This window comes from Sesamum indicum, linkage group LG10 (assembly GCF_026168435.1).
Source record: "Sesamum indicum cultivar Baizhima isolate 11 linkage group LG10, ASM2616843v1, whole genome shotgun sequence".
Taxonomy (NCBI): domain Eukaryota; kingdom Viridiplantae; phylum Streptophyta; class Magnoliopsida; order Lamiales; family Pedaliaceae; genus Sesamum; species Sesamum indicum.
The window spans coordinates 20,693,833-20,707,044 of record NC_142666.1 but is presented as its reverse complement, the minus strand read 5'-3'; the positions used below and the strand labels follow the sequence as shown (position 1 = coordinate 20,707,044).

The 13,212-nt window shown below is 38.6% G+C and overlaps 2 protein-coding genes across 3 annotated transcripts; both read left to right on the top strand.

The window, feature by feature from the left end:
* The first annotated feature begins 1,322 nt into the window (after nucleotides 1–1,322).
* Nucleotides 1,323–3,687, top strand: LOC105171464 (SAGA-associated factor 11). Of its 2 annotated transcripts, XM_011092595.3 has the most exons (5): nucleotides 1,323–1,438; nucleotides 2,156–2,255; nucleotides 2,842–3,153; nucleotides 3,263–3,315; nucleotides 3,402–3,687. In XM_011092595.3, the coding sequence occupies exons 2-5, from the start codon at nucleotides 2,214–2,216 to the stop codon at nucleotides 3,403–3,405; spliced, it is 411 nt and encodes a 136-aa protein (XP_011090897.1). In that variant the 5' UTR covers nucleotides 1,323–1,438; nucleotides 2,156–2,213; the 3' UTR covers nucleotides 3,406–3,687. The 2 variants fall into 2 exon arrangements, with proteins under 2 accessions (XP_011090897.1, XP_011090896.1); XM_011092594.3 differs by having other exon boundaries at nucleotides 3,263–3,687.
* Nucleotides 3,688–4,600: 913 nt separating this feature from the next.
* LOC105171463 (uncharacterized protein At4g15545) lies at nucleotides 4,601–7,679 on the top strand. Its single transcript, XM_011092593.3, has 9 exons — nucleotides 4,601–4,919; nucleotides 5,288–5,356; nucleotides 5,699–5,755; nucleotides 5,850–5,895; nucleotides 6,160–6,258; nucleotides 6,411–6,659; nucleotides 6,768–6,810; nucleotides 7,216–7,294; nucleotides 7,399–7,679. Exons 1-9 carry the CDS (start codon nucleotides 4,647–4,649, stop codon nucleotides 7,489–7,491), a joined length of 1,008 nt encoding a protein of 335 aa, XP_011090895.2. The 5' UTR covers nucleotides 4,601–4,646; the 3' UTR covers nucleotides 7,492–7,679.
* Nucleotides 7,680–13,212: the final 5,533 nt, after the last annotated feature.

Here is a 13,212-nt window from a genome sequence, read left to right as displayed (position 1 = left end):
TATAATATATAATTTTGAGCCTTGGATTTCTTCATTTAAACTATACGAACAAATTTTAATATTATGTTTAATTTACACAAATATTTTCTGTCTTTTATGAAATTTTCGATGCACCCCTGAGGGGCGGGACGTGTTGGTGGAATGTACCCCAAAGAATATGAGGCGTTCTTGTAACTAAAATTACAATTTTGAGAAATAGACTATGATATTTATGTAGTTGGATTTAATATTAGGACAGTGTATATGGAATATTATAATTTACCATTTGATTTATTAGAAAATTAAAAGCTGGATCCCCATTGTCTCAAACTATAATTGCAAGTTGATAATTTAGGTGGGACCCAAACATGGGCTCACTTTCATTACATAAAAAAATGTAATATAGAAAAAGAAAGGAACATCTCAAGGAAATGTGGGGTCCAAAAGAAAATGACTCAAAAGTTTAAACCCCTTTTTAAAGGAAAAGAGAAATATAGTTTATTATTGTCTCAAACCCCTCTTTTTATGGGAAGGCTTAATGGGGACATCTTCCTCAAAACTAACAACTTGTGATATTCTAACACTCCCTACCCAAAATATCAAATATTTTAAGTACTATCAGATTTGCAATGATTCTTGCTATTTTTTTTTTAAAAAAAATATTGACATTATTGTTGGATATCTCTTTGCTTTAACAATTATGATCATTAGTGGCCAACTAGATGTTAGTATAATAAAATTAATAAGATTGGACTGTCGTACCTATCAAAAATTAAGAAAAAAAGAAACAAAAAAACGAGATAAATAACTTTGGGATATACGAGTTTAAGTAAATATATTATTGATTTTTTTTAGAGGGATTTTACATTTTTATCTAAATGTATATATATATATATATATATATATATATAATTTTGAAGTATAGACCTATGACAACGTAAAATAAGAGAATTTATTACGTTAATTAGCGTAAAGAACAATCATTCATTCATTTCAATTTTACCAAAAACATCCTAACAAATAATCAAATTCATTTTAAATTTTTAACATTTGAATTGTATTGTCAAAGTCTCCTTAAAAAGACAAGCATAAAGACATTACTATAGGAATGGTTTATATTAATTATATTTACACACACACACATATATATATACACAATATATAGTATTTGACTCTAATGGGCTAAAGTCCAGCCCATTTCAAATAGGCCCATTATACAAATATCTTAATGACTGGGCCAATATTTTTTACGTTTTGGGTCTAATCTCATGATTCGGCCTTTTGTTAATATTTCGGCCCATAAAGGCCCTTTCCCAGTTGAAGTCGCTTTTTCTCCCTAAATAAAGCGCGCACGAGCTGGGAAGAGGGACTTTAGCGATCTCGAAACTGATCGTAACTGTTACTTCCGCTACTGTCTACTTTTTCGCTGATCGAAGCTGAAATTTATGCTCCAATTTGGGTAATTCTTGTTTTTTTTTTCTTTTAATTACGTTGTAACTTTTTGTTTTCTTTTTTTTTTTTTTCTAAGGTTTTTCGGATTGATTTTTTGCTTATTGGGGATTTCATTAGATTCAAAAAACTGATTGCGGCACTGTCATTTTCTCCTACAATTTTTTGCATTACTGGTCAATTTCATAGTTTCATCAGTTTTCGAAACTCTTTTCTTTTTTGTTAAAAAATAATTTTGGTCCGGTATCGCATTGTTTTGGATGCAGAAGTGTGTTTTTGTACCCCAGTGATTGCTTCCCGAATCCGAAGCTCTATGATTTATGTCGAATTTTGATGTCTTTTCTGTTTTAAAGAATTTTGTAAATGTTTGTATTATGATGTGATTATTTTTCTGAAGCTGTAGATTTGTATTTTATGTCACTTCCATGCCGGTTTGAATTAGCTAGAGCGAATAAAAGCTGGCTTAATGCTCGAAGAAACTAATGGATCAGTGTTTTTGTTTATGATACTCGAGTTGGTAATGGTATGTGTCTTGAAATAAGGAAAAAAGGCTTGTAATTAGTTTGTTTATCTTTTTGAATGACTGTGTTTTTGTATGCTTTTATCGAATTGGAACCAAATTTTATGAGGACTTCAGAAATGATGATTAGATTTTGAGGATGGATTCATATTTTGATTTGAAGTTTGGCTGTTGTGACAAGCTCATAAGCAATATTTGTTGCCTCAGTTGATTGCGTTCTCTAGTGCATGACCTCGATAAGCATTGGGGTTCTATTGCTATACTCATGTCAATGCTGAAAGAGGATGATCTGTCTTCAGACTCTGAGGTAGTCATCCCTTTAGTTGTATCTCGTAGTTTAAGAGATTTTGCCGTGTTTCAGCAAACTGTTTTTTCCATTTTCATTTCAGAGTTTCGTTCTAGTGTTGTTTAGTTCAAGCTATTTAGTATATAACTTGTAGAGGATCTGAGTGGATTCTTTCACTGACTGAGTCAAATTAGATGACGAACTTCACGCCACATTGGTTCAAGTCTTTTGTACAAATATTAAGGGACTTGTTTGCATGTTTTACCCATCAAAATTTGCTTTTATACCCCATTGAAATGGATTTTACTTCTAATATTGCTTTGTTGTCTCAACTTTGCCTATTGTATTTAACAGATACACAGTTTCTTGTCGTGCTACTATGATCTTATGCCCTTTCTTCCCTTATTATCAACACACTACACAGTGTGCAAAATCTAGATAATGTCTCGTTATGTTGCAAGAGTGTGGTAAAATTGGATTCTGAGAAATCCTTCATTAATTAAACTGATGATTTACATAATGATGTGGCTTTCATGTGGTGTCATGCTTATTGTGAATTTGCGATATACATGATTGAGAGTTCGTTGTTCTTGGGTTTCTTTTGCAGCTGTTATCCAAACTTTTCGTTGACATTCTTGATTCTATCATAGTTGATGTTGCATCAGAGTCTCACCGAATTGCAAGGCTAGGACTTGATTGTAATTTAGATAACGAGGAAGAGGAACTGAGATTGTCTGCGGAAGCAAGAGCACGAGCATCTGATCCAAGCAATAGCGGTGAAGCCAATGGCAAATACGTGGTTGATATATTTGGGCAAACTCACCCTCCAATTGCGAACGAAATATTCGAATGCATGAACTGTGGCAGAGCTATTATGGCTGGAAGATTTGCTCCTCACTTGGAGAAATGCATGGGAAAGGTAATTTCTTTCCACCCGTGTCTTTCAGATTCACTTGCCTTTGAGCATAGTCCATTTGATTCTCCTGCAAACAATTTGGAAACTAAAGCACTCAATCACACTGCTACAGGGTAGAAAGGCTCGTCTCAAGTCAACAAGGAGCACCACCTCTGCACGGAACCGGTACTCACGAGGAAGCCCTCTTTCAACTCCGTCCCCTTGCTCAAATTCCAGGGGCCGTTTATTAAACGGAAGTTCTGGCATTGCAGGTGATGAATATAGGAACAGTACTTTGGAAGAGCCGTGAAAGTGACAAGGTCCAAACTGTAAACCGAATAGAACCAAGGAAGAATAAGAATCAAATCAAACACCTTTAGTGAACCTAACATTGCGGCGCTGGATCCTTGTCTGCGGATTATGTTGCAGCTGCTGTATTTTGGACTACTTTTCGCCCGAATGTGGTATTTTCTGGTGGGAGCAGTTGAGGATTTTTAATGGAAATTCAACTGCAGTGACAAGAATTCACATACATACAACATCCTTACAAGATTATAATCTTGTCTGCAACTATTGCTTTGTGAAATCATTGAATGCAAGAAATGACAACACCATACACACAACTCCATATTACTTTAAAAACTTTATGAAATCAATTAAATACCAATATTCTTGCAAATCAAACTTAAAACTTATATAACTTTTTTCTTAGCGATATGGCTTATGGGAAACTCAAACAATTTGAAGTATAAATCTGATTTAAATTTAATTCATTACTTATCCGATACAAATTTTTATTATTAATTCTTGAAAGCCCGATTTGAACTACAATCAAACCTATTCAACAATGATAAAAACACCAAAATGTCAACCAAGTTAGCATAGAAATTATATTTTTGTATCTATAAGTTGAAAATTTTTTCAATTTTAGTTTCACAAATTTTTTTTTTTCAATAACTAACGGAGCTATTAGAATCCCTCTTAACAACTTGCCAATGGCTCTGATAATTATTGGACGAAAAAGAGCCACGATGACTAAAATTAAGAAAATTTTGAATTTATAATATGCAATGTGAGAAAATCGTAACAAATTATATTATATTGAAAATGACCCAAATGCATGGTATCAAGATACGCAATTTTTGCCAACATTTCACAACTTAATTTCTTCTTTTTTTTGAAACTCATACTAGCAATCGGCTTGTTAAATATTAGAATTAAATTAAAATATAACTTCAACCTGGTTAAAAAAATTTAAATCAAAGAAAATATGATGGAGACATAAGAAAAATAGAGCAACCATTCGTTTTTTTCTATCTTTTTAACCTTAATAATAATATTATTCATTTATTTACACGAAATAAAAGACGGGCACAAATGCCAATTCCTTATCCGAATATTTGACCTCTGAAATATTTAGTGGCTCCCATATTTTCACACCAAATTAACTATAAAAACTTAAAAAAATACCCAAAAATATTACAAAAATAAATCAAGAATAAGACAGTACATGAAAAATGCTGTCGACAGAATCGCCGAAGTTCGACCTTCCCGAGGAATTGCTGCAGGCTTTGCCGTCGGACCCATTCGAACAGCTGGATGTCGCCCGGAAGATCACCTCCATTGCGCTCTCCACACGCGTCGACGCCCTCGAGTCGGAGGTGTCTGTGCTCCAGCAGCAGCTCGCCGACAGGGACACTATCATTTCCGGGTTGGAGTCGCAGCTCCAGTCGCTCGATGCCTCTCTCAGTGAAGCGTCTGATAAGCTCTCCCTGGCTCAGCAGGAAAAGGTCCGGAAACCCGTTTGCGGAACCCGAATTCGTATCCGTTTTCACTTCAGTTACATGAAGTTAATGCAACTTTAGCTGATAATTTGATGACTCATTTGAAGGGTTCTTTCCATTATCTCACCGGCGAAAGTTAAGATTTTTGAATTGGAATCCGTAAATTATTCTGAAATTAAATAGATTGACTCTTAGTCTCTTATCTTATCGTCAAAAGTGCGATACTGAATTTATGATATTCAAGATATGAAAATTGGATTTCGTGCTATGGCTTAAAACACGACATTTATCTTGGGATGGAGGAAGTAGGCGTGAAATTTCTTGATTTTGTATATGAGTAATTATTCTTTCATCCTTTTGTTTTTGAATGGCAGGAAAGCTTGATGAAGGAGAATGCACAGCTGAGCAGTGCTGTAAAGAAGCTGAATCGTGATGTTGCTAAGGTATACCATACTTGAGTTCGTTTCTTATCGTAAAATCCTATTGCATTTCGTATCATTTAATAATATAGTCATATGCGTATAAAAAATATATCGACGATGCCTACTTTATACACGTGAACGTATGTACAGTATGCAATATTATTTTGTAATAGAATATTCGAACTGACCGCACTGCACATATCGTACTCATTTTCGATTTATCCAAAGCCCAAACAAGACAATCTAATGGGGGTCTGTACCATTTAAGTTCTCTTGTTCTGGATTTGTTATTTGATGCCTTCCCACATTTAAATGAAGATGCATGAATTTTAACTGTTAATGTCAAATTGGTGTTTTGTTAAGTTGGAAACCTTCAGAAAGACACTCATGCGGTCGCTGCAAGAGGATGAAGACAAGCCCGTAAGTGCATAAGTTATTGTTTTCTGCGAAACGTTCTCCTGTCGTTATAGTCTTTCTTATATGCACTTGTGAATTCTTTGTCTGATGATATTAGGCAATTCCTCCTAACGCTGCTCTGCCACTGCCACCAATCAATTCAGGTTACAATGTTGATGTCTGTTGAGTTATTTATGTACTGACATTAATTACTATTTTAGGGATCTCTGTTTTGTCTTATCATTTTTAAATATCTGGCCATGAGTATTGGGTAGGACAAGCATATTTAGGTTGTTTTTAAGCTACTTAAGTCTTATCGAATCCAATCAATCGAGAAAGTCTTGAAGTTGTACGAAGTTAAAGAATCACTTATTACCAGGGAATGTGTCGAATAGTTTGTGTTAATCATGTTTCTTGAATTATTTCAGAAGACACTGCTGGTTTGCCGCCTAATCGAACAACTTCCCTTCAAAGCCAATTCTCAGATTCTGGGAATTCAGTTGCTGAGGACACTGAGAGTAGTGAAGGTACGGTTTGGACATTTCTTGCTGCGTCTAAGGAAGAACCCCTGAAAGAGCCATCAGTTTTCTTTTCGTCTTTGCTTTTCCCCTAGTAAGATTGAAGGTCTCAAGTGCTGGAGGTTATCCGTTCTAACTATTCTTTTTTACACTCATAATAGCCTTGAGGCCCCGAGTGCCACACGGCCCATTGCTAGCATCCCAAACTAGCACACCTCGCCTTACGCCTCCTGGTTCACCTCCAAGTCTATCTGCAACAGTGTCTCCTTCGAGGACACCGGTGCCAATGTCTCCAATTAGGAGACATTCGATTTCGTTTTCAACTGGAAGAGGCTTCTTTGATGATAAATCTTCAGCATTCTCTTCTATGCCTTCTGGTCCGTTCAGTTCAATGCCAGGATCACAACCCGGTCAGTTATCAGAGCTTAATCATAATTTTGCTGCATTTGGTTCTTAATACTTCCGAGATGTATAGTAGGGGAACTAAATATTTTGTCGTCAAATTGCTATCATGTCAGGGAAAACCCGCGTTGATGGAAAAGAATTCTTCCGCCTGGTCAGGTATCAAAATTCTTCTCATGAAAATTTTGATAATGTAGACGGTATTTGGCGAATATTTCTATGGCAAGATCCATCTACTATATTGATGATACCAACGGCACGAGCACACTCAATAAGCATGCAAAATTTAAATTGTTATTGTACTTATTTAACTAAATTAAAATGAATAATTCTAAATGTGTAAGAATAGAAAATTATAGATTCAAAATTAATTCTTGGTAGATAATTATTTGTGGGAAAATAAATAGACTCAAGGTGTATTTTTTTAAAAATTACTCTACCTCCTCACATTTAGTAAATAGTGTAGATAGATATTCCTAGTTGTGCTATATGCAAAATATCGTTACATTACATAACATTGAAGCAATTTTCATCAAGTTCACTACGACGTATTTGCTTGATCAGGAATCGGCTATCATACGAGCAGTTTGGGGCGTTTCTGGCGAACGTGAAGGAACTTAATTCCCAGAAACAAACGAAGGAGGTATGCCATCGGTCAATATCCACCCGCCATTTCTTGCTTTCTTGCTTCCGAGCTACTTTTATCAATATATTATGATTGTTTTACCTAATTTGGCTTTATATTAGGAAACTTTACGGAAGGCGGATGAAATATTTGGCCAAGATAACAAGGACCTCTATGCAATTTTTGAGGGGTTAATCATGCGTAATGTCCAGTGAGAAGATGTGTACACGCTCGCCTTTACGTTTTCAGCATTTGTTTTTTAATGATAGATTTTCGTAATTGTCGTTGTAAAGTAAGTTATATTCACAGCCATTGCACATGGAAACTTGTAATTGATTTGTATCAAATTGCAATGTTTCTTTGATAATCTTCAATAATAAGGTAAATTAAGTGTAATGTTACAGATGATTTGCATCAAATTACTGATTTCTACTCATTGTTGCTTTTCTTGGGAATGAATTGATGTGTTCTTGTTTTTTAGTCTCAACTCTCAACCTTATGTTTATGTTAATTTAGAATTAAATTGGTTGGAAAATATGCTAACATGTTATGTTTATAAGATATTTGTAATAAAATAAACAGATATATGAGTTTTATATACATACATATATATATATATATATATATATATATATATATATATAAATTTATAATAGAAGATTCGGATTGAGGCGAAAGAGATTACTGCAAAGCCACATGCTACATATATAAATTCATGAGCTTCAAGAAAGGCTTTTGGAGGAACGCTTCTCATGCATGTTGAGTTCACACTTAACAACATTGTAAACATTGTTTCATCGACACAACAACTGCAAATAATTAACCTAATTTATTACAACAATCATCGTACAGCAATGCATATAATAATTATTCAGGAGTACCCGTCATACTACGTATATGACATATTAACAGGAAAAAGAAACGTTCGGTAGCGACTAAATATTCCAATATTAAATTTACTAGTTGTTATATCCGTGCTCTTTCACAAAGTAATTGAAATTTAAAATCTTTGAATTCGTCGTCTGCATATTACTCTCGCATGAAACAAGATCTATCACCATGGGAGAGAGATCCCATAAAAATCAGAAGATTATGAAATTTGAAGTGATTTTTTGGCGGTTTTATCGCTTGCAAAATTTTGTAACTTAAAGGTGTTAAGTTGTGAAGATTGATTTGAAGAAGAAAAGGATAACCTGATTCAACTTAGAATTCCCAAGTTGAGTTGGAGAAGGATAACCCGATTCAAAGTTGAGTTGGAGAAGGATAACCTCATTCAACTTAGAAATCCCAAGTTGAGTTGGAAAAAGGATAAGTCATGGCTATATATACTACTCTTATTAGCATTGTTTCATAGAGCAAAGTAGAATAGAGTAGAGAGAAAAGAAAGAGTTGAGACGAGGGTGAGTGTTGTCTTTCACGTGTGGTGAAGACTTGCATACAAGTGTGTGTGTGTTGTACTCCTCAATTTTTCTCCTCTTTGAGTGTTTTCTCCTGGCTTGGTATCGCCCCCAGACGTAGGATTTATATCCAAACTGGGTTAACAAATTCGTGTGTCTTTTACTGCCTTCATATTCCACCTGTTATCCATCTTAACCCGATCCATTTCCTAACAACTGGTATCAGAGCCTGGTTCAAGGAGTTAAGATGGAGGGAAAGTTTCCAGTCGAACGGTTCAATGGTTCCGACTTTGGGTTTTGGCGTATGCAGATGGAGGCCTACCTGTACGGGAAGGACCTGTACGAACCACTTGCAGAGAAGTCCGAGAAGACGAGTGATGAAGAATGGAAGGTGCTCGATCGAAAGGCGATGAGCGCAATAATCCTGTCGCTCTCTCGGAATGTCGCCTATCATGTGAAGGGAGCAAAGAGCACGAAGGAAGTTCTACAGACTCTTGCCGATATGTACGAGAAACCCTCAGCAATGAACAAGGTTATGCTGATGAAAAAACTATTCAGGTTGCAGATGGAGGAGAGGAAGTCGGTGGCCGATCACCTCAATGACTTCAACCAACTCACGACACAGCTGGCGTCTGTGGATATCGTGTTTGACGATGAGGTAAAAGCGTTAATTTTGCTTTCATCTTTACCTGACAGTTGGGATGTGGTTGTTACTTCAGTGAGCACTTCGTCTGGGAAGGAGAAGATGAAGTTCGACAACATCAGAGACATGATGTTGAACGAGGAAACCCGTAGAAAGCAAACGGGTGGATCATCTGGCTCTGCGCTACATACAGAGTCCAGAGGGAGACCTGACACACGGGGTAAATACCGTGGAAGGTCAAGGTCAAGGTCCAGGGGGAAGAACAAGGGCAAGAAGGAGATGGTGTGCTGGAACTGCGAGAAGCCCGGACACATGAAAAGCGAATGTCGGGCGCCAAAGAAGGAAAAGGAGGGCCGAACAGCGAATGCCGCGACGGAGGAGATCACGGATGCACTCTTGTTGAGTGTGAGCAGTTCTTCCGATGATTGGGTTGTGGATTCAGGGGCCTCATTCCACTCATGCAGCAACAAAGACATCATGGAGCCATACACCTCAGGTGATTTTGGCTTAGTTTATCTTGCAGATAACAAACCCCTCAAGATTGTAGGAAAGGGAGATGTGCGGATCAAATCAACGAATGGGTCATGCTGGACCCTACATGATGTGAGACACATACCAGGACTGAAAAGGAACTTGATCTCAGTCGGACAGCTGGATAGTGATGGATTCCACACGACGTTTGGAGACGCGAAGTGGAAGATCAGTCGGGGAGCAATGACTTTGGCTCGAGGACTAAAGTCGGGAACGCTCTACATGGCGGGAGGATCTAGTTCAAACATTCCCTTTGCAGGAACTGTATCGCAGGCTAACCTGTGGCACAATCGCTTGGGCCACATGAGCGAGAAAGGAATGAACGTGCTGAAGTCGAAAGGACGGTTGCCCGAGTTAAAATCGGTGGAGGTGGGTCATTGTGAACACTGCGTGTTCGGAAAGCAGAAGCGGGTGAGCTTCTTGACCACAGGAAGAACTCCGAGGAAAGAAAAGTTGGAGCTTGTTCACACCGATTTGTGGGGACCAGCACCAGTGTCATCTCTTGGTGGATCAACGTACTACATGACATTCGTCGATGACTCCACTAGAAAGGTATGGGTGTATTTCTTAAAAAGAAAATCTGATGCCTTTGATACATTCAGGAGATGGAGGGCACTAGTGGAAAATGAGACAGGTCTACAAGTGAAATGTCTCAGATCGGATAATGGTGGCGAGTACAGCAGTGAAGGTATCAAGAATTACTGCGCCGACCATGGAATCCGAATGCAGAAAACAATCCCGGGGACACCTCAGCAAAATGGCGTTGCTGAGAGGATGAACAGAACACTGAATGAGCGTGCGAGATGCATGCGATTGAAGAGCGGACTACCAAAGATGTTTTGGGCAGATGCAGTCAACACGGCTGCTTTCTTGATCAATCGAGGGCCTTCTGTCCCGTTGAACAACAGGATACCAGAAGAGGTATGGAGTGGTAAGAAAGTGGATCTTTCTTTCTTACGTACGTTTGGTTGTTCAGCCTATATTTTGAACGATGATCGGACTAAGCTGGATGCTAAGTCGATTAAATGTACATTCATTGGGTATGGGACTGACGAATTTGGGTATAGATTCTGGGATGATCAAAACCGGAAAATAATTCGTAGCAGGAATGTTATATTCAATGAGGATGTAATGTACAACGACAGGAAGGTAAGCCCGGGCGATGACAAGAAGGAAAGGGAATTTGTTGATCTCGACATTTCAAATTCCGGGATCATGAGACCAGCAGATACGGATTCAGTGGGAGTTCAGACGGACGAAACCGAACAGACGGAGATAGAACCAGAACCAGTATCGGAGGAACCGATTACTGAAAGCAGCACACCCTTGGCACTGGGTCGAGAACCGAGGCTGAGAAGGGCCCCAGATAGGTACTCCCCCTCTCTTTATTACTTGCTTTTGTCTGATTGTGGAGAACCCGAATGTTACGCAGAGGCAGTCAATGATGTCCACAAGAGCAAGTGGGAGCTTGCGATGAACGACGAGATGAACTCGTTGAAGAAAAACAACACATGGGAATTGTGTCAGCTCCCAAAAGGAAAGAAGGCCCTACAGAACAGATGGGTCTATCGGGTTAAGGAAGAATCAGACGGGAAGAAGCGGTACAAGGCAAGACTCGTAGTAAAGGGATTCCAACAAAGATACGGTATTGACTTTACTGATGTTTTTACACCTGTTGTCAAGTTAACTACTATTCGTCTTGTGTTGAGCATGGTAGCGGCAGAGAACTTGGAGTTACAACAGATGGATGTAAAGACAGCCTTCCTACACGGGGATCTTGAGGAGGAGATATACATGGTACAACCAGAGGGGTATAATGGAGATGATCAGCAGGTGTGTCGCCTGAAGAAAAGCCTGTATGGATTGAAACAGGCTCCGCGGCAGTGGTACAGGAAGTTTGACAACTTCATGCTAGAGATAGGTTTCTCTAGATGCAATGCTGATCATTGCTGCTACGTGAAGAGGTTCGATGAGTTTTTTATCATTCTACTCCTGTATGTTGATGACATGTTGATAGCAGGATCAAATGTCAAGGAGATCAATAGGCTCAAGGATCAGTTATCGAGGAAGTTTGACATGAAAGATCTTGGCGAAGCAAGACAGATATTGGGCATGAAAATCACAAGGGACAAAGGTATTGGTAAATTATGGTTATCTCAATCTGATTATATTGAGAAGGTATTATGCAGATTCAAGATGGAAAATGCAAAACCGGTTGGAACGCCATTGGGAAATCAGTTCAAACTATCCAACAGTGATTCGCCCCAGACTGACTCCGAACGTGCAAAGATGAGAGTCACACCGTATGCCTCAGCAATTGGGAGCCTGATGTATGCTATGATCTGTACTCGACCGGATATAGCACATGCAGTGGGAGTAGTTAGCCGTTTTATGAGCAATCCAGGAGTGATGCACTGGGAAGCTGTGAAATGGATTCTTAGGTACCTGAGGGGTACTAAGGACCGAGCATTGGTGTTTGGTAAGGGCAAGCTTACCTTGTTTGGGTTTGTTGACGCTGATTTTGCAGGGAGTGACTATGACAAAAGGAGGAGCACTACAGGGTACGTGTTCACATATGGCGGTACAGCCGTATCCTGGGTCTCAAAGTTGCAGAAGGTTGTCACACTGTCCACGACGGAAGCTGAGTACGTGGCAGTTACTGAGGCAGCTAAGGAGCTCATTTGGCTGCAACACTTGTTGGGTGAATTAGGGAAACCTCAGGCAGATGTGATTCTTCATAGCGATAGCCAGAGTGCGATCCATCTGGCAAAGAATCCCGCGTTCCATTCGCGGACAAAGCACATCGAGATCAAGTACCATTTCATCCGACAACTTCTGGAGAAGAAGGCACTGCAGCTGGAGAAGATCCAAGGAGAAAAGAATCCTGCGGACATGCTGACCAAGGCGGTTGCGATGGCGAAGTTGAAGCTGTGTACGGCTTCGACTGGCCTTGATGACTAGAGTGGACAAACCCGGCGGTACCAAGAAAGAAGTGGAGAAAAGCTAATCAATCTTCAAGTGGGAGATTGTTAAGTTGTGAAGATTGATTTGAAGAAGAAAAGGATAACCTGATTCAACTTAGAATTCCCAAGTTGAGTTGGAGAAGGATAACCCGATTCAAAGTTGAGTTGGAGAAGGATAACCTCATTCAACTTAGAAATCCCAAGTTGAGTTGGAAAAAGGATAAGTCATGGCTATATATACTACTCTTATTAGCATTGTTTCATAGAGCAAAGTAGAATAGAGTAGAGAGAAAAGAAAGAGTTGAGACGAGGGTGAGTGTTGTCTTTCACGTGTGGTGAAGACTTGCATACAAGTGTGTGTGTGTTGTACTCCTCAATTTTTCTCCTCTTTGAGTGTTTTCT

Bases quoted from the DNA above. Each gene is read 5' to 3' on its own strand.
- LOC105171464 (XM_011092594.3), top strand. From the start codon at position 2,214: ATGTCAATGCTGAAAGAGGATGATCTGTCTTCAGACTCTGAG. The intron at 2,256-2,841 runs GTAGTCATCCCT...TTTCTTTTGCAG, and splicing joins ATCTGTCTTCAGACTCTGAG to CTGTTATCCAAACTTTTCGT. The intron at 3,154-3,262 runs GTAATTTCTTTC...ACACTGCTACAG, and splicing joins TGGAGAAATGCATGGGAAAG to GGTAGAAAGGCTCGTCTCAA.
- LOC105171463 (XM_011092593.3), top strand. From the start codon at position 4,647: ATGCTGTCGACAGAATCGCCGAAGTTCGACCTTCCCGAGGAATTGCTG. The intron at 4,920-5,287 runs GTCCGGAAACCC...TTTGAATGGCAG, and splicing joins CCCTGGCTCAGCAGGAAAAG to GAAAGCTTGATGAAGGAGAA. The intron at 5,896-6,159 runs GTTACAATGTTG...GAATTATTTCAG, and splicing joins ACTGCCACCAATCAATTCAG to AAGACACTGCTGGTTTGCCG.